Source organism: Sinocyclocheilus rhinocerous, unplaced genomic scaffold (assembly GCF_001515625.1).
Source record: "Sinocyclocheilus rhinocerous isolate Xijiao unplaced genomic scaffold, SAMN03320098_v1.1 scaffold559, whole genome shotgun sequence".
NCBI classification, from domain to species: Eukaryota; Metazoa; Chordata; class Actinopteri; order Cypriniformes; family Cyprinidae; genus Sinocyclocheilus; species Sinocyclocheilus rhinocerous.
Window position 1 is genome coordinate 42,327 of NW_015635536.1, and position 20,131 is coordinate 62,457.

Consider the following 20,131-nt stretch of genomic DNA (forward strand, 5'->3'; position numbering starts at 1 on the left):
GAGGTTATGGTGCGTTCAAGTCATGTCGGATACATCGTATTTACGCGTTGAACGCACATGAACAACACCACAAAGTCGTTATTACGAGTGGGAAACTCGAAATTTTCTTTAAGCCCTGAGTTTCCAAATTGGGGGCGTGTCAGTGAAAAAAACTTGTCGGATGCAATGGACGCACGCAGCCAAAGACTATAGATAAGCAGCGTCTGTATTGACGGTAAATTTGTTGAAATTAATAAAATGATTATTTTTTGTAATGTACAATAAAACTATTTAAGTTACATATACAAAATATTATATTATTGTATAATTTCCATAGAATATATGATTCAGTTTACATCACCTTCATAAATTGAATAAAACCCGGGGAAAAAAGCAAAAACACAATGATGCACATTCTTTATTCATCATTTTGTAGATGTAGAGTTTTAAAAAATCGTTGAATTTTATGTAGAAAAGTTAAATCGCCATCTTGTTCCAACCAAAGTGACTTGAACGCACCTGACGTCGTAATTACGATTTGTCAACTCATAAGTACGAACGTCCCAGGAGGACTTGAATGCAGCATTACTTATTTTTCATATTACAGTATTTGAGTTTTGGTCGGCATTGATAAGATGGGGCTATTACCCAATTATTAGTTCAGACTATAATGTAAATAATTCGTCCGAAAAAAGTTATAGTCCCTCACATAAACGCAAAAGATCATTTCCGTTTCCGGAGGCTTTTATTTTGAAAGCGTGTCTTCAGCGGAATTCGCGTTACATTTTCAGGTCATAGGTGAATATTTAGCGGGAGATACCAAAAATCAACACAGAGTAGGTCGACCAGATTTTGTTCTTGATTTTGTTTACTTTATCGTCGAATCAAACTAGTTTTACAATATATTGTAGAAAAACAACAGCGCAAATAAGAAACAAGGTAAGAAAGTGAAGCTAACTATTGAGCTGTTAGCATACAGTGATATCCGCGTTTACAATTCTCCTAATATTGCATTTATATTTTATTTACACACAATTGTTTAATTGATAACTTTCCGTCCATAAACGTGCCTTCAGTCATGTTCTCAAACGTGATCGCTCCGAGGGAGACGCTATTGTCTGCTCCAGGCTCAGAGGAGCCGGTGTTTGACCGTCTCCAGCTCTCACACAGCGGCTGCTCGGAGAGATTCCGCCTCGGCGAGCGCAACTTCAGCCGCCAGTACGCGCACATCTACGCCACCAGACTCATGCAGATGAGAGACGTCCTCGCTGGCAGAGCCGCGCACAAGTGGGGTGAGACACATCTATAGTCACTGACAGGCTCGTGTTGCTGTTGTGTTTTACCTGAAGCACTTCTGAGCATGAGTGGATGTGTGTGGCAGGCGGTGTCGTGCCCATCAGGAAGCTGTGTGACCTGCAGATGGGTGAACAGTGTATAATAGTGGGCACCATATTCAAACACATGGAGCTGCAGCCCTCCATCCTGAAGGAGATCAGTGAGGAGGTAAAGCCACCAGATGTTACAAACTTCAGCTTTGTGTTCTCTCTCTCTGTCTTCCCTTCTTTTAACATATCTTCTCTCTCTTCAGCACAATCTGTTGCCCCAGCCACCTCGTTCCAAATACATCAGCCAATCAGATGAGCTTATTTTGGAGGATGAGCTGCAGAGGATTAAACTGGAAGGCAACATCGACACTCCCAAGTTTGTAACAGGTGGGATACAGGAAAGTTAGGGAATATTTTTCAACATATAGCAAGACTGATCTGTCTCAATCTGCTCATGCTTCTCAATCTTAATGCTTTGTTGTGAAATGGTGTTTTCAGGTAGTGTAATAGCCATCATGGGTGCAGAGAAGAATGATGGGAAATTCACTGTTGAAGATTTCTGCATGGCTGACCTTCCTCCACAGACACCTAGACAGCCTCTCAGCTCAGACAGGTACAGACACACACCTGACATGACCGGAGAAATAGAAAATAAACCACTAAAAAATGGAGAAAATAAGAATGAAAAAGAAAATTTGGAAATCATAACATCAGAATGTACAGTGTGAAATAGACATTAATTTTGGATTTAGTAAAGATTACATTTAATAGTGTTATTTCATTAATAGTGTTTTAAAAATAAACTTTAAGTGAGTGTTATATGATGGAAAACGTAATCTAAATACAAGAATGAGGGAAATAAGAATACAAAAATCTATTAAAATAAATTTTAAAATGTTTAACGTTGCCATGAAATCAAAATTGATAATTGCCTATTTGTTTTTTTAGATATTGCAGTGTTTATTATAAAGGATTTATCAGTGCACTTTATGCTTTTGGAAATCTTTTATACGCTTTATGACAGACATATATAAGATATAAGACATAATAGAGAAGAAATGACAGTCTCATTTTGCATTGCATACCGAATTTAATATATATGTATTGGTTGACAACCAAGCTGAATTTAATATATCATGCATCCCTAGTGTTGAAGTTGCACAAGTGGATTCTTTGACTACAATGTTTTTGTAAGCAGGGTGAATACATTGAAGCATTCAGAAGGATGTTTAAAGGTTATTTAGTACTTATACCATCTTTACTATGTCACACTAAAATCAGCCAGGAAAAGCAGTGTAGAATCAACATAACTCACATTCACCTTTAACCCTTTGCTGTTTTACTGGTTGCACAGGTTTGTGCTTCTTGCCTCTGGCCTGGGGTTGAACGGCAGCAGAGCAGACAGCATGATGGGATTGCAGCTTTTGGCGGATATGGTAACTGGTCAGCTTGGAGATCAGGGGGAGCAGAGCGGAGCAGCGTCCATCTCTAGAGTCATACTAGCTGGAAACCTGCTGAGTCAAAGCACTCAGGACAAAGACTCAACAACCAAGGTGTCAAATAGGACTTAATTTTTAAGCAGCACTGTCTTACGTTTTAAGCAGAATTCTATAACATATAGTGAATTAATCTTGTAAATTAAACTCTTTTCCGTTTGAAGGCAAAGTACCTGACTAAGAAGACTCAGGCTGGGAGTGTGGAGGCTATCAAACTGCTGGATGAGCTTCTAATGCAGCTAGTGGTGAGTGTTTTCAGCCCAAAGTGTGGACTTTGGTGAGAGACCAAAAGAGCTGAGGGCATTATTTTGGGACATGGCCGAAATACATTGTACTGCGTTTATTCGGTATCAAGCTTGTAGGACCAGGTCCCATAGTTCATAGTTGTATTCTGATCTCATGGTGAGTTAAGTTTGTCTTACTGCTAAATGCACAATGAAGGTCTTTTTACACACAAACCTGCAATGTGTGATTTGTCCACTATAGGCCTCTGTACCTGTAGATGTCATGCCTGGACAGTATGACCCAACAAACTACACTCTACCCCAGCAGCCCTTGCACCGCTGCATGTTCCCTCTGTCTGTGCCCTTCCCCACCCTGCAGCTGGTCAGCAACCCTTACCAAGTTATCTTAGATGGTGTCCAGTGAGTAACTACCTGTGTTTTATCCTCTGTCAGTGGTGTGATGTGGTGAGCAGCTCTTGACAGTGAATGTTTTGTGGTTTCTCTCAGGTTCTTGGGCACAGCAGGACAGAATGTCAGTGATATTGTGAAGTACAGCAGTATGGACGATCATCTGGAAATATTGGAAAGCACACTGAGACTCCGCCACCTGGCTCCCACTGCTCCTGACACACTAGGTCTGGACAGACTGTTTTCTCTGTTTATTTATAAGTTTGTAACAATTTTTGGTCATATTTTTAAATGTTTTTTAAAGGGGTGTTCTAGGTTATTTTAGCATAATATCTGTGTACCTCAATTCAAATGAACAAAATCATGAGCTTCACATTCATGTATGCACACTGACTGATTATTGTTTTGAATTTATTGTCAGTGATGATCACGCATATGCAGTACAAAGACATAAAATAACCCAGAATATTGCATTTAAAACATTATATTTATATTAAATGTTCCCTCCTGGTGGAATGACCTGCCCAACTCAGTCCGAGCAGCTGAGTCCTTAGCCATCTTCAAGAATCGGCTAAAAACACATCTCTTCCATCTTTATTTGACCCTCTAACTCTAGCACTTTCTATTCTAATTCTATTCTTTATAAAAAAAAATTTAAAAAAAATAACACTTACTTCTCTAATCTTTTTTGCATTCTATCTATTTGTTTTTTATTTATTTATTATACAATTATAATTCTGACTTTCTGATTTCTGATTAACAAAAGCAAAAAAGACCTAACACTAGCTTGCTCTACTCTTTTTCTATTCTTATCTGTTTTCTTTTTATTTATTATATGATTTAAAAAAAACCTTGCTACGTGTACTGCATTAAGCTAACTGAGACTTGTTATAGCACTTGTATATCATTGCTCTTTTGTTGATTTTGATTGCTTCCATTGTCCTCATTTGTAAGTCGCTTTGGATAAAAGCGTCTGCTAAATGACTAAATGTAAATGTAAATATTTTTTTATTTAATTTTAACCTTCTGATACAGAGCCCCTAGGGGGTGATGGAAAAAATATGAAATGGGAGAAAAAATTCTTTAAAAAATTATTTCAGTTCCCTCGCAAAACATTTGTGTGTTCCCCTGAAAAATATAGTTTTTCCTCCCACCTCGTATTATTTCCATGACCACATTTGTTCACTCACAATACCTGTGCAAAAGAATGCATAATGTCCTTCCCCTTCCATGTCCTTTTAGGGGCTCTGTATTCTGAAGATATTTGACTTTTTTTATTTTTTTATTTCATATACTTTTTTTATTCTATAGTTTAATAAACACTTAAGTGTGACTCTTTCACGACCTAAATATCATTTGAATTTATAAAACGAACAAATATTCATGTAGAAATTTTTGGAATATCTCATTGTGTTACTATTTTTTATAAAGCATTTTGAAAATGCTAGATTGTTCTTCTGACTTGTTTTGCTGACCCTTAAGGTTGTTACCCGTTCTATCAGAAAGACCCCTTTATTATGGAAGAGTGCCCTCATGTGTACTTCAGTGGAAATGCACCAAGCTACCAATGTAAACGAGTCACAGGTGAATAGAAGACTATTTAATAATATAAAAAGCAGCACTGTTTAACAGTGTGGCCAAACATTAGCAGTATTTATTTTCATATACTTTTTTTATTCTATAGTTTAATAAACACTTAAGTGTGACTCTTTCACGACCTAAATATCATTTGAATTTATAAAACGAACAAATATTCATGTAGACATTTTTGGAATATCTCATTGTGTTACTATTTTTTATAAAGCATTTTGAAAATGCTAGATTGTTCTGACTTGTTTTGCTGACCCTTAAGGTTGTTACCCGTTCTATCAGAAAGACCCCTTTATTATGGAAGAGTGCCCTCATGTGTACTTCAGTGGAAATGCACCAAGCTACCAATGTAAACGAGTCACAGGTGAATAGAAGACTATTTAATAATATAAAAAGCAGCACTGTTTAACAGTGTGGCCAAACATTAGCAGTATTTATTTGTATGGTAATTTTTGTCTTTTCTCAGGACCTGAAGGACAAGATGTTCTCCTAGTAGCAATCCCAGAGTTCAGCAGCACACAGACGGCCTGTCTTGTGAACCTGCGCACCTTGGAGTGCGAGCCAGTCTGCTTCTCCTCTTTTTCCACAGAGGATGATGAGGACATTGAGATGAATATCAGCCATTAAACACTCGCTTATCAACATATGACACTTGTTCCTGTAGACCAACAAAAGACAAAAGATTGTCCAACAAAGACTTGTTTCTGTTGTTGTGTTGTTTGTTAATAAAGCTCCCTTTTTTGTATGGAAACATTCTTTTCTTTCCCCTCATGTAGTGATAAAAAGCATTTTGAAGGCTTTATAACACTATATAACACTTTTAACATCAGCAAAGGATTTGCACAACTCTGGTATTTCTTACAGAAGATTAATAGTGTGGCCTTAAAAATGTCAATTTATCATCTGATTATTTAAAAAAGCATCATCCTCAAAATCATAAGAATTATTGCATAAAAATTAAGTCTAGGGCATTTTTGTCGCCATCTGCCGTTGAAAAAAATCGTTAAAATGTAGTATTACCATAGTAGACAAAAAAAAAGTATTACGTTTATATTATTTCTAAACACGTTAAAACACCGTATTGTGTATTTACCATAGACTGTATAAAAACGGTATTTACCTGAAAAATAATATATTTTCAAAAAAAAAAAGTGAACGTTCAGATGACGTCACTTCACGGTTTTGCTACGTCATTGTTCTGCGCCCTCGCTTGTTTGGCTCTTTCAATGAAACGTTTACCGCATAACTAAACTTTTGGACATCATAAAGGTAAAGTATGCAGTCGCCTTAATTTATGTCTTAATAAAATTGCATGTATAATATCCTGTCCGTTATTTGCATACGAAAACAGCATTCTGTCAGTGCAGTTTCAGATAGTGTGAGTTTACTCGTGGCTCGATAGCTCTGTGATCACAGATGATCTACTCTCTCTCTTCAGATGCCTCTGCCTCCAGCTTTACTTGCACGCCTCGCTAAAAGAGGGATCGTCAAACAGTCCGACCACGGTAACATACATCATGCACATTTATCTTACTGGCTGATCCATAAAACATTAAATTAAGACTTCATGTCTCTCATCACCATCCTCCTCCTCAGAGGCAGAAGAGGAGATCATTGCCGAAGACTATGATGATAACAACGTTGATTATGAAGCTACCAGGCTTGAAAATTTGCCAACGAATTGGTACAAAGTTTTAGACCCCGCTTGGTAAGCAGCCCATAAATGATTATATTTCCCATATAATACCATGGTTAAACCATGAAACAGGTCCATAATTCCACATTGAATCTGTTTTGGTTCTTGCTTATAAATAACTACTGTACTCTTTTCTTGTCCTTAGCGGACTTCCTTACTACTGGAATATAGAGACAGATTTAGTGTCCTGGTTGTCCCCCAATGACCCTACTGCTGTCATCACCAAAGCTGCTAAGAAGCAGAAAGGTAAAACTGTGACATGAATCATAAGTATGCACAGATTTTTGTGCTTCTGTAAGTAATGCTATTAAGACATATGCTGCATCTGTTTGTGTTTTACTTCCCAGGTGAGACTGGACATGACAAAGCAGACAGTCACTATGAGAAGGCGGAGAGAGACAGGGATCGAGACCGAGAGAGGGACAGAGACAAGGAGGACGGATGGGACAGAGATAGAGACCGAGATAGGGATCGAGACCGGGACAGGGACAGGGACCGTGACAGAAGGATGCGGAGAGATGACAGTGCACCATATAGCAAATCAAAGAGAGGTCATTTATGCATTATCTGTCTCATAAAACACTTAAGTAATAGTTAAATATATTGCCTTTAAAAGCCTGAATAAACGTAAACTCTGTTTTAGGAGGACCAGGAGGAGGTCGGAAACAGCAGCAGGAGGAAATGGATCCCATGGATCCCAGCGCCTATTCAGATGCTCCAAGGTAATGACCAGCTAGTTTACAATTACCACTATGGCTGTGTTTGTAATGCTATAAGAGCACACCATTCTTACTACATACTATACGTATCTTTGCAGTATATACAGTGCCTATAAAAAGTATTCATACCCCATTTTGTTATGTTGCTGCCTTATGTTAAACTGCATTAAATTACTTTTTTTCCCCACATCAATCTACACTCCATACACCATAATGGCAAGGCAAAAAAAACAACAACAAAAAACAGGTTTTTAACATCTTTGCAAATTTATAAAAAATAAAAAAACTTAAATGATTCCACTGCACTATCTGGGGCAGTTGAAATTTAGCTCAGGAGCATTCATATTGCTTGTAGATGTTGCTACACTTCGAGTGAAGTTAACCTGTGGCACATTCAGTTGAATCGGTATGATTTGGAAAGGCACACACATCTTAAAAGTTTTAATGGCTGAAAATGCATATCAGAGCAAAAACCAAGCCCTGAGGTAAAAAAAAAAAAACTGCCTGTAGAGCTCAGAGACAGGATTGCATCAAACCACACATCTGGGGAAGAGTTCGGAAAACAATTCTGCTGCATTGAAGGGTCACAGAATCATGTAGCCTCCATTATCCATAATGGAAGAAGTTTGAAACAACCAGGACTCTTCCTAGAGCTGGCCTCCTGGCGTGATGTATCTGATATGTTGGTCTCTAGCAATGTAAGGAAAAAGCCAATCACAACTCATGTTGCCGTCAGAATAAGGTTGGGATGATGAAGGGTGTGTCATATCATCCATTTGGCCTCTCAGTGTTCTGTTCCGCCCACATAACGACAGATGGCGTCATAGTCGAGTGCGAACACCTGCTCCTCGTGCCGGTCCAGCTGAACCATGGCTCGACACTTCTCTCGGTCTCGCTTCAGGATGCGGCCCACCTGCAGGATAACGTATGCATTATGATTCTACAACAGAAATGCACTGCTTTCCATATGGATAAATAACAAATTATGAAAGACAATTATAGGAGTGAAAAAATGTGTGGACCACAAATGCATATCAAATGACTAAAAATAACTTAAGGGCTCTGTTCCAAACCCTAGTGCACTTCCTCGCTGTCTACATAGGCAGCTACTTTCTAAGGTATGTTAACATGTTACGAAGATAACGACTTAATACTCGAAGGTGATACATTTATGATTCACACAAATATTTCATTTTAATTAGGTGGATCTATTTCTAGTAGTGAATAAAATGTTTATTCACCATCTTGGATTTTGCAGTGCATTCTGGGATTGGATGATCTCTGTTTAATTCAATTAAAAATGATAATTAATAGTTTTAGTTAACAATAACAACACTGGGTCTTCAACATTTTTCTGTGTGAAACAGCTTGATGTCAGGGGTGTGTCTATAATGCCTAAAATGCTGTCTTAAGTAGGTGGCCCATGAGGGTTTGGAACAGAGCTATGCTTACTACACAAGCAAGTGAATCCATGTACCTGTCCTCTGTGTTCTCCCAGAACCACCATAATGTAGTCTGAGTCGTTCTTGGGTACAATGGTCTCTAGCATCTTCTGTCTTATATCTGAAACAAACAAATGAGTGAAAACTGACAACCAGCTTTAAGACCAAAAATCCTCACTGTTAAAATGCATCTTAGGCCATGTCCACACGTACGCGGGTATTTTTATAAACGGAGTTTTTTCTCCTTCCGTTTTAAAAAAAATCTCCGTCCACATGAAAACGCAAACGCATGCGCATGCACTGTCAAGAGCATGCCTAACCAACAGGTGGCGATATAATCTCCACTGTAAAGCCATGTTGGCCAATCAGAAGCCTGAAAAAGTCTCCAGTAGGCGGAAATAACAGCGCAGGCTCCGACGTCACAAGCCAAAAACTCCGGTTTCGCTGTCTACACGATAACACTGCAACCGGAGTTTTAAAAAATGTTCGGTTTCAGTGACCTGGTGCTGTGTTTGCGTGTGGACGAACGGCCTAACCCTGTAGAAAAAGCTGCGGTTTTAAAAATAACCGCGTTCGTGTGGACAGGGCCTTATACTGGTCAAGATCAGTGTGTTTCATACCATCCAGCAGTCTGCCCTCCTCTGTACGACAAACACAGGTGTGGGGCGTCAAGACGTCCTCGACTCTCATCTAAACACAAATTTAAAAAGTTACACATATCTTATATATCAGTAATATCTTAATTAGGAATAGGTGGTAAAAACATGTCTTTAAAATGCAGTTGCATTCTGTTTAGCTTGTTTATGAAAACAAGAACACATCCTGTGTTTCCCCCTTTTGAAACACCACTTCAGTATCTCTCAGCATGAAAACAAACACTGTATTGAACAAACCAGTCTCACTATACTAGTGAAGTACCTTTGAGTTGTAGTATTTGCCTCCTTTGAATGCTTTATCTATGAATCGCACATGGAGGTCTCTTTGGAGCCATGAGGGGGCTGGGGGTGAGGGCCGCGACTCTTTTGCTGGAGGAGGCTTCTCTCTGAAAGGGCGGATAATTCATGCATCGAAATAAATACAGATTCAATAACACATACATGCAACATACTGTTCTTGAGTGTCCGTCTTACCTGTCTGTACTTGATTCTCTGGGTTTTCTTTTCTTCTGATCTCTCTCTCTGTCCTTCTCCCTCTCTCTCTCTCTGTCTGTCTTTCCTCTGTCATCTTTGCCGTTTAACCTCTCCTCTCGTTCCCTCTGCTGTTCCCGCTCTTTTTCTCTCTCTTTGTCCTTGTGTGCTTTACTAAGACGACCTGGTAGACAGAAAAGGGCCATTTTAATTGATAAAGATCTGGTTAACAAAATGACATTTATTTTTTTTAAAGAGTAAAAAACAACAGTTACAGTTTTAAAATGGCTTTTATATTACTAATTTGTGTAAACCGGTTTCACGTGTGCAAACCAGCATGTGTGAAATATGTATGTCAGACCACACAGCTTCTGATTACAGAAAAATAAAGGCTTACTGGTGATGTTTTGGGTTGAAACGCTTGAACCCAAACAGCTAGTTTTCCCACAAGCTCAAATTGCACTTTACACAGTCTCAACTGTTCTGTATTCTCAACTGTTCAGACACCATGAAATCAAAACGGATTCTGTTTACCTAAACACGTCGATGTACATTAATATAATAGTAACTAACATTAATTTAGCTCACAATCCAATAAACTCCTACTGAATAAAATGCCTTGCACTACATTATTTCTCACTGGACATTCAGTTTTATTAGAAGCACTCACATTCTGAAAGGTAAATGCATTGTGAATGAGCATTCTTTATTCATCTTAAATATAATACTCATGAGGAAAATGCATTTAACTAGAATAACAAATGCTTTTAGATTTAGCCAGAATAACAAAATCAGGACCAACATATTTGATTTGTATGTAGAATTGCTGTAAAACTCAGTTGTACACAAACAACAGATGAGGATGTAAGACTTACTAAGGTCTTTGCTGTTTTTGTCGTATTCCTTACGGCTGACTAATTTTAAAGAGTGCTGGATAATGGTTACTGTCTTGCCACCAATGGCAAGTTTAACTACAACTCTGGCGTTATCTGGATCCACTCCCTCTATCTGTGAAAGACACAATGTGAGAACAAGAAAATGTTTTTTAAATATATATATATATATATATATATATATGAAAAACAGGCAGGGAGAGAGCAAAAACAAATAATGAATGTCAGTCAAACTATTATTTTCTAGTCCAAAATTCCTCTATATATAATATCATATATCATACATTATTTTATTTTTAAAAAATCTTAAAACTACTTTCCTAAAATTGTGCGTTATTAATTGACACAAGGGGGAGCTAACAACTTCTATGAAGCAGACATGACCAACCGAAGCTGATAATATTTAAAAGTATTTGAAGAAAATATTGACAGATCAATCAAGTTTACATACATACATACATACATATATATAAATTAGAGCTTTAATTTTATTTGTTGGTAGATATAAAATCTCATACTTTTCCAGATCACTAATACATAAGATGTGCTTTTCTGTCTCAGAAGATGCCTTGAATGCATCCATCTTATTGCATTTGAACAGCTCATTAGTGTGTAATTACAGTAGCTCACCATTACTTTCACAGAAGTGAATATGGATGAAGTAAAGCCCACTCACTTTCCCGTACAGGTTTTTATGGGCTCCTGCCAGGACCTGCACACATCCTCCAGGTCCCAGAACCAGCGTCTCCTCTTCCTTCTTCTCCTCACCAGGTTTAGGAGGTCTCTTGGGGACACCAGGCTCCAGGTCTTTAATAGCAGAGCGATCGGCACCCAAACCCAGCCCTTTAGGCCTTAACTGATGCTCTATGGGCTTCACATCTCTGACAGGTAATGAGAGAAACAAAATATTTTTTTTACAAGAAGCTATTAGGATATTTCAAACATAAACCACAAGCTAACACATCTCCCTCACATCATACCACCCCCCCCAAAAAAAGAGCAGCCTGTGTGTTTCCATGTTCATACAAGCGAACAGATGGGCCCGTAAGCACAAAAGATTAAAAAGTGTGCGGCCAGTCCGCGCCAAAGATTCTGTCTGCTGGTCTGAAATAATTCTTCACTGCATTTGACATAAAATCATAATCTCATGTCATTAATGTCTCCAGCCAGGACAATAATCCCAGCACAAGGAAACATGAGTGGAAAAGACTTGTAGAGAGCCAAACATCACGTGCATTAGAAAGCGCTTATCACTCAAAACAGTGACGAAACTATAAAGACACTGCAGAGGTAAAAGATAAAACCCGCTAAAGCAGACAAAGCTGTTTGAGGCCTTTCAACACATGGTCAATGTGAGACGATTTATAATGTTGGACATATGGATATATGTATCATTTCATTTTAATTATTATTTAAAAGAGAACTGTGTTAGCTTAAAAAAATAACCACACGTGTAGATGAACAGGCAGGCTTCAATAAACATTAATCTTTAAAGTAAAAAAATAATAATAACCATAAAAAAGGGGTGCACATAATTATGAATGAATGAGTACCCAAGCACTTGGAAAATATAACTGATCACTAAAAATAATTTCACAAAAATAATACTAATAGTAATTGTGCATAATTTTTAACTTTAAAACATTTAATTTGAATATGCTGAGAGTCAAGGGCACTTTAAAACAAATAACAAAAAAATCCAATACATTTTTTTTAATTTTAAATTTAATTGAAAAAAAAAAGGTCCTTACTGTTTAAATGTGTGTCCGATTCCCTCTCCTTGCTTCCAGCCCATTCCCTTCAGCATGGCCAACCCATAAGCCTCCACAGGAACACGTTCATAGTCGGCATCTGTGGACTGAATCAGAATCATTCAATACACATCTCAAACATCTCCACCGAGAAATCAAGCACAGACTTCCTAAGTAATCAAAAACACATTCAGACCCAAAACACTAATTAGAAACACACACCTCAACCTACAGAGAAGATGATAATTAGATGAAATATTACAGCTTCTTTTATGCATTGAATAAACAAACGCTTTGACAGGCAGAGTAAAATTTACTCATAATGACTCGGAGCGTGTTAAAGCCTAATCAAGCTGTAGCTGGCGCTCTCACAACAATCTACAAGTGATGGACTTGCATTGCAGGAGAAAATGACACTGGAGATGCGAGGAAGAGAGAGAGGGAGGGAGTTTATGCAGAGTAAGCTATTTGGATGCAGCAGGAGAGTTCTTCATCACTCATTTCATTAGGACACACCCTTATCCTACACACACACATACACATTAAATGCAACAAGAGCACTGCATGTGCAATGACCTTGAACTGCCCCGTGCTGACACCACATCTGGCACCATTACTGGACAACAGCTCGAGCAGCCGATAGAACACTAATGAGTTGTAATAAAATACACTTCATAAATCAACAACAATTGCATTAGAAATCCTCAGCATGTACAAACACACCGATGTGTCCCAGGTTTGCAATTAATTTAAACTGAAAGAGATCTGTATCTGCATACAGCATCAATAACAGTCATATACAGAAAGCACAAAGTGCTGCAGTACCAATAATAGCCATTGCTCTTGTAAAATAGTTAGCATACTAAAATGGGATTTTTACTGAGGTCATTTTTTGAATAGCTCCTTATTAACACAGAATTTCAAACAAATGCTTTTCTTTTGAACTTTAAATTTATCAAATAATCCTGGAAAAAACATCAAAATATTCATTAACACAAGGCTCGAAATTGCGACCATTTTGGTCGCATATGCTCCCTATTTCGTAATTGTTGTTTTACGATGTGCAGTTTGACATTATCGAGTATATTGCAAAATCCAAACAAAACACACCTACAGAGAGTGCAATTCCAAGCACAGTCACAGCGCTGTTTTGCATCTCTGAGCAACATGAGGGCGTTTGGTTCCCGAATGAATCATTCGTTAAATGATTCGGTTCAATCGCGATGACTCACTTATTAACAATGACTTGCTGCCACCTGATGGCGGTTTTAATTTCACATTTAAAGTTTCAAATATTTCAAATATCGTTGGGTGCACCAGTGCTACCAAGTAAAAAAGTTAATTTCAAGCCCTGTTAGCACAACTGTTCTCAACATTGATAATAATAAGAAATGTTTCTTGAGCAGCTAATCAGCACATTAGAACAATTTCTGAACGATCATGTGACACTGAAGACTGGAGTAATGCTGAAAATTAAACATTTGCATCCCAGGAATAAATTAAATTTTAAAATATATTCAAATGAAAAAATCCTATGCAAATAGAACATTTTAAATCATAGCATCTAACAATATTACTGTTTTTACTTTATTTTTGATCAAATACATGCACGATCTGTATGATTGTAACTCACACTAACGTCACAGTCCATGTATTGAGTCTAAAACTAGTCAAAGACTAGTCACACACTTATTTCCATACTGGATCTATAAGGAAAGATTCATCTTGCTTTACAAGATTTTCCCATTTAATTCAATACCATTTGCTATGATGAACTTGGCACTAAAATGTATCCCATGTGCAGCATTCTCAGAAATATTTATAAAGGCCTTTACGTGTTTAATAATTTAATAATGTGTAGAATAATATGTAAAGCATATTTCCATGCTGAGAAGCAACATTCATTTCTGGACAGACCAGCTGAAAACAGTAAAGGGGCTCTACTTTAGCTAAAACAGGGCTGCCTGTCCTTCCATCCATTTTTTGTCAATCATGAACCTACCGACTCTGGTCGCAAATCCACTTTGACTTTGTCTCCATCCTCAAAACCCTGAGGGGCCTGGTTCTGCATGAGAAGAGGAATGGCAAAGTTGGGATCCATCTGCGGTCCGTTCTTCCATCTCTCCTGGTGCTTTTGAGACTCTGTAGTAAATTATATTCAAACAGAAACAGAACGTTATTCTTCATTTAAGCAGATGCTTTTGAGTACAAAACTGACTTGCAGCATTTTTACTACAATCACAGAAAGGGTTCCATCTACAATCTTTTGTTTGCCATTTCAGATGTAGAACCACTAAAGCCACATTACTGCCACACCAACTGAGTTATGAGAATTATTGATGATGCATTTAATGTCAAGCATTACATCAATGAATAACTAATGGATTCAAATACTGTACAAACTACTACTGCCCGGAACGACACAGATAATTTCATTAGCCCATGTGAAAAAGAAGTACACTTTAGCATAAAAAAGATGCTTATTACAGAATATACTCAAATGTGAACTAAATGTAATGTATCCAGACACTGAACTGCAGGTTATTTGCAATTAAATGAAAATGTATTATAGTTTATATTAAATTATTACAGTTATTATTAAACATTTATTTTAAACACAATTAGTTGAACTTGAAAGTTATTTTTCACCCACTTTAGTGCATTTTTATGTGTAATTTCATAATTCTATTGTTTTTTAAATATAGCATTTATGGTAACTAAAATATAGTTTTAGTAGAAATGATAAATACTATTTTAGCATGTCATTTCTATAGAAAACTATATTTAAACATATTTGTAATTACATATTTGTAATGTTGACATTGCAATTTGGTACATTTAAAATATATATCATATATTTATTACTAAACACACTACAGTTAGAATTATAGTCAAGTACGTTACATGTTAAAGGGGTCCTATTATGCTCTTTTACAAAGTCTTGATTTTGTTTTGGGGGTGTACTAGAACAGGCTCTCATACTAGGTTGTTCGAAAAACACATTATTTTTCACATATTTTACATTATTACAACACCTCTCTCCCCAGTCTGGCACGGTTACTCAACACATCAAAGTAGTGTTTTTTAGCAGTGGAATAGAAACCCACTGAAAACGTAAAGCAAAGCTGGTATCTCAAAAGTAGACAAACTCAGCAAGGTTATGTTTTAAAACCTAGTCATACTTAACATTTTAGGGCATCGTAGGCTATGTTTTACAGTACAGTCAGTGTCAATTTTCTTAATATCATGGAACTGAATGGTTACAATTTTGATGTACCATGATATTAACATAGTACTCCAGAGTGAATACTACAAATTATTTAACTTTCTGGCAATTTTATATTAGTAAATGAATGCCCAAGAATGTCTCCTAGGTAGACATCTTAATAGGTTTTGAAACACAGCCATAACCTACTACAGAACGAATAATAATCGATTAACACACCTTCGATGAGTTCTTTGACGGCTTGAGACTCCACCGTGTCCTGCTCCTGCTGGGACGGGTCTCTGCTCTTGTCTTCCCGGCTCTTGTCCTCTCGCTCAGCATCCTGCCGGTACCAGCGGTTCTTGTGGATCAACGGGATGACCAGCTCCTTCGGTTTCTCCACCGGTTTGGTTCTGTAGAAGTGACAGATACATACAAGAGTTGAAGCACATGGCACATGATGAGATAGAAATGATCAACGTCACACTAACGTTACTTTCAATTAGATTATTTGCTAACCTAGCTAACGTTAGCCTTCTACTCACCCTTTAAGTTCCTTCCCTTCGACTTCAACTAAATAATCTCGCTCTTCCGCTTTCCCAGATTTAACCTTACTCAAAGTTTTACTAAAACCGAAAGATATTGGGCCAGATTTTTTGCCTCCATCATCTTGGCTAATATTATCCTTCAGTGTTTCACGCTCCTGATGCCGCTCCAGCGACGCCATGTTTGTTGTGTGTTAAAGTCGCTGGTACATGTAGTTTTATTGGACAGCCATTTCTATACCTGGAGGGCTCAAAAGACTACAATTCCGATAATGCAACACGTTACGCACGACTGTATTTCTTCTTTTTAATTTAGTAAAAATAGTTCATAGAAAATATAGAGTTTAACATTAGTTAAGCATAAGGAATTGTTATATTATTTTGTTACTAATATATTAATATATAAATAATGAATATTAGTTCTACCTGGTTCAACTCACCTTGCAGTGACCCCTAAAGTAGATGAACTCGGTGTGAAAGTTGCTGTGGAAAATATAAATACAAGCATATTTTTAGTAAAAAAATATTATTTTCCTTACAAATATGAATGAATGTTGTAATAAAAATGTGTGTGTGTGTATGTATATATATATATATATATATATATGAGTTAAGCAACAAAAGCACATACATTTCTTTTTAAATTCAGTCTAGTTCTTTATAATTTGCCAGTGATGTAGGGCCATAGATTTGCCCTAAAAAGAGTATCAGTGATTGAGGCAAGAAATCTCTTGCCAATGCCTCTTCATGACTGACCCCGGACAAGTTGGCACAAAACTATTCATATGTGACCAAAGACTGATGTGACTCTATCTCCTTGCCAAACAATCATAGACTATGCACACAAACCATGTCTACTTTTATTATCCAGACAGAGTTCTGTAGAAAAAAAACCCAAAACATTTGTGAACCATCTTAATTTGGTTTCCTGGTCTTAGCTGCTTTTGCTGGTTTTAGATGGTTTCCCAGCCTGACCAGCTGAAAGAAAGTGCCCAAAGTCCATCTAAAACCAGAAAACAGGTCAATCTAACCAATCTTCTTTTATTATCCAAACCGAGTTCTGTAGAAAAAAAAACCCAAAACATTTGTGAACCATCTTAATTTGGTTTCCTGGTCTTAGCTGCTTTTGCTGGTTTTAGATGGTTTCCCAGCCTGACCAGCTGAAAGAAAGTGCCCAAAGTCCATCTAAAACCAGAAAACAGGTCAATCTAACCAATCTTGGAGATCACCAAACCATCTGGTTTGAGGTTGTTTAAATGGAAGAGAGCGGTAAAAATGTAAATGCACTTTCACGCTAGTTTCCCAACTCACTTCCCACCCAAATCCTCCCATTTCACCGGTCCACATTTCTCTCCCCTGAGCTGAGGTGCTTTAACAAAACCGGCAAACTACCTGGTTCGTTTACACAAGGGGCGGCTCTTCCCTTTATATCTTTCCCTCCCCTCAGCGCCTCCAATATCGCTTCTTACTCTTATTACAGTGTTCTTCTCTTATCGCCTGCGCCTGGGAATACTGAAGCGCGCGCTAGACGCGATCTGCACCGCTGACACGCATCGCTTCCAGCAGCACGCCTTCACGGACATCCGCGACACTGTCCTCCGGTTCATAATCGATACTGTCGCCGTGCTCTGCTTATTGAGTATGCTGCGAGAACCAGACTCAGCATAACCGCTGCAATGTAACGCATCAGCGCATTTATTCAGAAAGTCAAAACAATTACGCGGATTAAAACGCCTCGGGACGTGATGAAGAGAAAGCGGTAACTATGAAGGTAAGATTTGGGCTCTGTCATTGATTGTTTAGTGGACGTGTTGCTGTGTGGAAATCACTCACGGTGGTGCTGCTGCTGATGTCGAGAAAATTCAAAAAATCTCTTTAGTTTGTTTAGGACATAAGTTATCTCTGGCCTGAAAGCCACAATCCAATGACAGTGGCTGTTGTTTTGGAGCGTCTTCAACCAAGTGGAAACGCGCTGTCCGATGTGCGTTTTTTTCTCCCTGTGTTTTTTTTCCCTCGCAGATCATCATCACGGGTCCCGAGCTGAACACACACTCACACACACTGAACACACACGCGTCTGGCGCGCATCTCATCTGCGTGCAGACAGTGCTCTCTCTAGACAACAGCATTCAGAAGTCGTAGAAAGTTATAAATCTCGCAGCATCCTTCCGAATAATTAACAGTAAATAATTATTTTTTTTAGGAATTTGACCGTGGGGGTCAAATCTAGGTTTTTACCAATGTATATAGACGCGTTTAAACGGATGATTTTTGAACGGCTGAATTGTTTGAAAAGAATGTGTGTGTGTCAGCGGCAGTGCAGGTGAGTGTTTTCTGCTAAATATCCGTGTTGTCTGAATGTTTGGACTGTAAATGTGGGTGTGGGAAAGACGCGAGGTAGAAAGATGCGTTGCGTTTGTGCTTACCAAATACAACAGTTTATGCTACATAGTATGTTAGTTCTGATTCATTTTCACTTAATTTCCAAACTTAATATCTATCTATCTATTAAGGCTTTTTTAAAATTTAGACTGTCAAGTCATTTGTTCTCCTTGACAAATGTTCCTTGTTTAGTTTTTAGTTTATCTCAAGATAAATGCTGCATTATGAAGTAAAAATATAACCGTTGCTTGTATAAATGTATTTGATAGGTGTGGACTTAATTTTCATATTTAATATACCAACTATTTATTTATTTGAAATAATAATTAAATATTTATTATGAATTATTATGTATAGTTTCATATTAATTTACATAAAATTAAGTTATTTATTTTATAAATTAAAAATACAGCTTATTATACAAAGTGCATTATATGGTTTGAATCCAATTCATCAATTAAAGACTATATATAATAAACTATTTATATACTTATTTAAACGAAGTATTTATATAATATATATGATTAATTAACATATTATATAAATATATAATATATACATTATATTATAACATTTCAATAATTCATTTATAATAATTCAGTAATTCAATTATTTGTTAGTATACTATTTACCTTCATCTGCTTATTTAGATGAATCAAGAGATGCACATGCTGAATTTATTTAGCTTGTTTATTTGTTTGTTTGTTTTCACACACATACAATTTCTTGTTGATACTGTAAATCTGTTAGTTAGTGGTTTAACTGTCTTGCATGCCATCAGCTTGATGTGTGTCTTTGCATTTCATCAGGTTTGAAAGACTTTGGAAACACATGCATGTGCGAATATGCTTATATAACTTTGAATCAGTCATTTGTATGTGACTGGTGTACGTGCCGAAGAATCAGGCAGAGATGCTGAGTTGTTGAGGTGTGTGTGTGTGTGTGTGTGTGTCTGTCCTGATGTGCTACTGAAATAATGAATGTTGTGACCCAGACTTCACAACAGTGCATTGCTGAAGGCTCAGGGAGCAGTCAAGGTTATCCAACAGTTATGCACAGGAAGTGAAGCAAACAGAAGAGAATGACAAAATAACGGTCTACAGAACAGAACATAAACCTGACAATAAGATCGTTAGGCTATCGTTAGCCTATATGTATAACAGTTAGCCTAGTTGTAATCTGATTTTCTAATCTGACTGGACAAGAGACTTTCTATTGATGTTTCCACCTGCCCGCGTTCTAGACGGGCTGTCAGTCAGTGCAGTTACAGTGTTGCGCCACAAAGTGGTGGAAAGGGACTGTCATTCAACTACACATTCAAAAATGCTGATTCATTCATTCAAAGAGAC

General features: G+C 37.4%; 4 protein-coding genes across 5 annotated transcripts in view; 3 read left to right on the top strand and 1 right to left on the bottom strand.

Annotated features, from left to right (window-relative positions):
• Positions 1–684: 684 nt before the first annotated feature.
• LOC107747204 (DNA polymerase delta subunit 2-like) lies at positions 685–5,683 on the top strand. 2 transcript variants are annotated; one of them, XM_016561642.1, is made up of 11 exons: positions 685–918; positions 1,056–1,271; positions 1,361–1,482; positions 1,568–1,691; positions 1,803–1,917; positions 2,659–2,857; positions 2,965–3,045; positions 3,287–3,444; positions 3,532–3,659; positions 4,915–5,016; positions 5,489–5,683. In XM_016561642.1, exons 2-11 carry the CDS (start codon positions 1,058–1,060, stop codon positions 5,647–5,649), a joined length of 1,404 nt encoding a protein of 467 aa, XP_016417128.1. In that variant the 5' UTR covers positions 685–918; positions 1,056–1,057; the 3' UTR covers positions 5,650–5,683. The 2 variants fall into 2 exon arrangements, with proteins under 2 accessions (XP_016417128.1, XP_016417129.1); XM_016561643.1 differs by lacking the exon at positions 685–918 and having other exon boundaries at positions 1,042–1,271.
• Positions 5,684–6,213: 530 nt separating this feature from the next.
• pqbp1 (polyglutamine binding protein 1) lies at positions 6,214–7,460 on the top strand. The gene is made up of 6 exons (XM_016561670.1): positions 6,214–6,291; positions 6,461–6,527; positions 6,619–6,730; positions 6,864–6,964; positions 7,066–7,269; positions 7,362–7,460. The coding sequence occupies exons 2-6, from the start codon at positions 6,461–6,463 to the stop codon at positions 7,442–7,444; spliced, it is 567 nt and encodes a 188-aa protein (XP_016417156.1). The 5' UTR covers positions 6,214–6,291; the 3' UTR covers positions 7,445–7,460.
• A 649-nt stretch (positions 7,461–8,109) lies between these two features.
• On the bottom strand, positions 8,110–16,600 carry gpkow (G patch domain and KOW motifs). The gene is made up of 11 exons (XM_016561672.1): positions 16,401–16,600; positions 16,096–16,268; positions 14,653–14,792; positions 12,651–12,757; positions 11,576–11,780; positions 10,882–11,014; positions 10,010–10,190; positions 9,798–9,921; positions 9,500–9,569; positions 8,915–9,000; positions 8,110–8,350 (listed from the first exon to the last, which is right to left on the bottom strand). Exons 1-11 carry the CDS (start codon positions 16,580–16,582, stop codon positions 8,222–8,224), a joined length of 1,530 nt encoding a protein of 509 aa, XP_016417158.1. The 5' UTR covers positions 16,583–16,600; the 3' UTR covers positions 8,110–8,221.
• A 1,899-nt stretch (positions 16,601–18,499) lies between these two features.
• Positions 18,500–20,131, top strand: part of magixb (MAGI family member, X-linked b) — a 100,443-nt gene continuing 98,811 nt past the window's right edge. Inside the window, exon 1 of the mRNA XM_016561644.1 lies at positions 18,500–18,723. Coding sequence (XP_016417130.1) covers positions 18,641–18,723 — 83 coding nt within the window. The 5' untranslated portion in view covers positions 18,500–18,640. The remainder of the gene's footprint in view (positions 18,724–20,131) is intronic.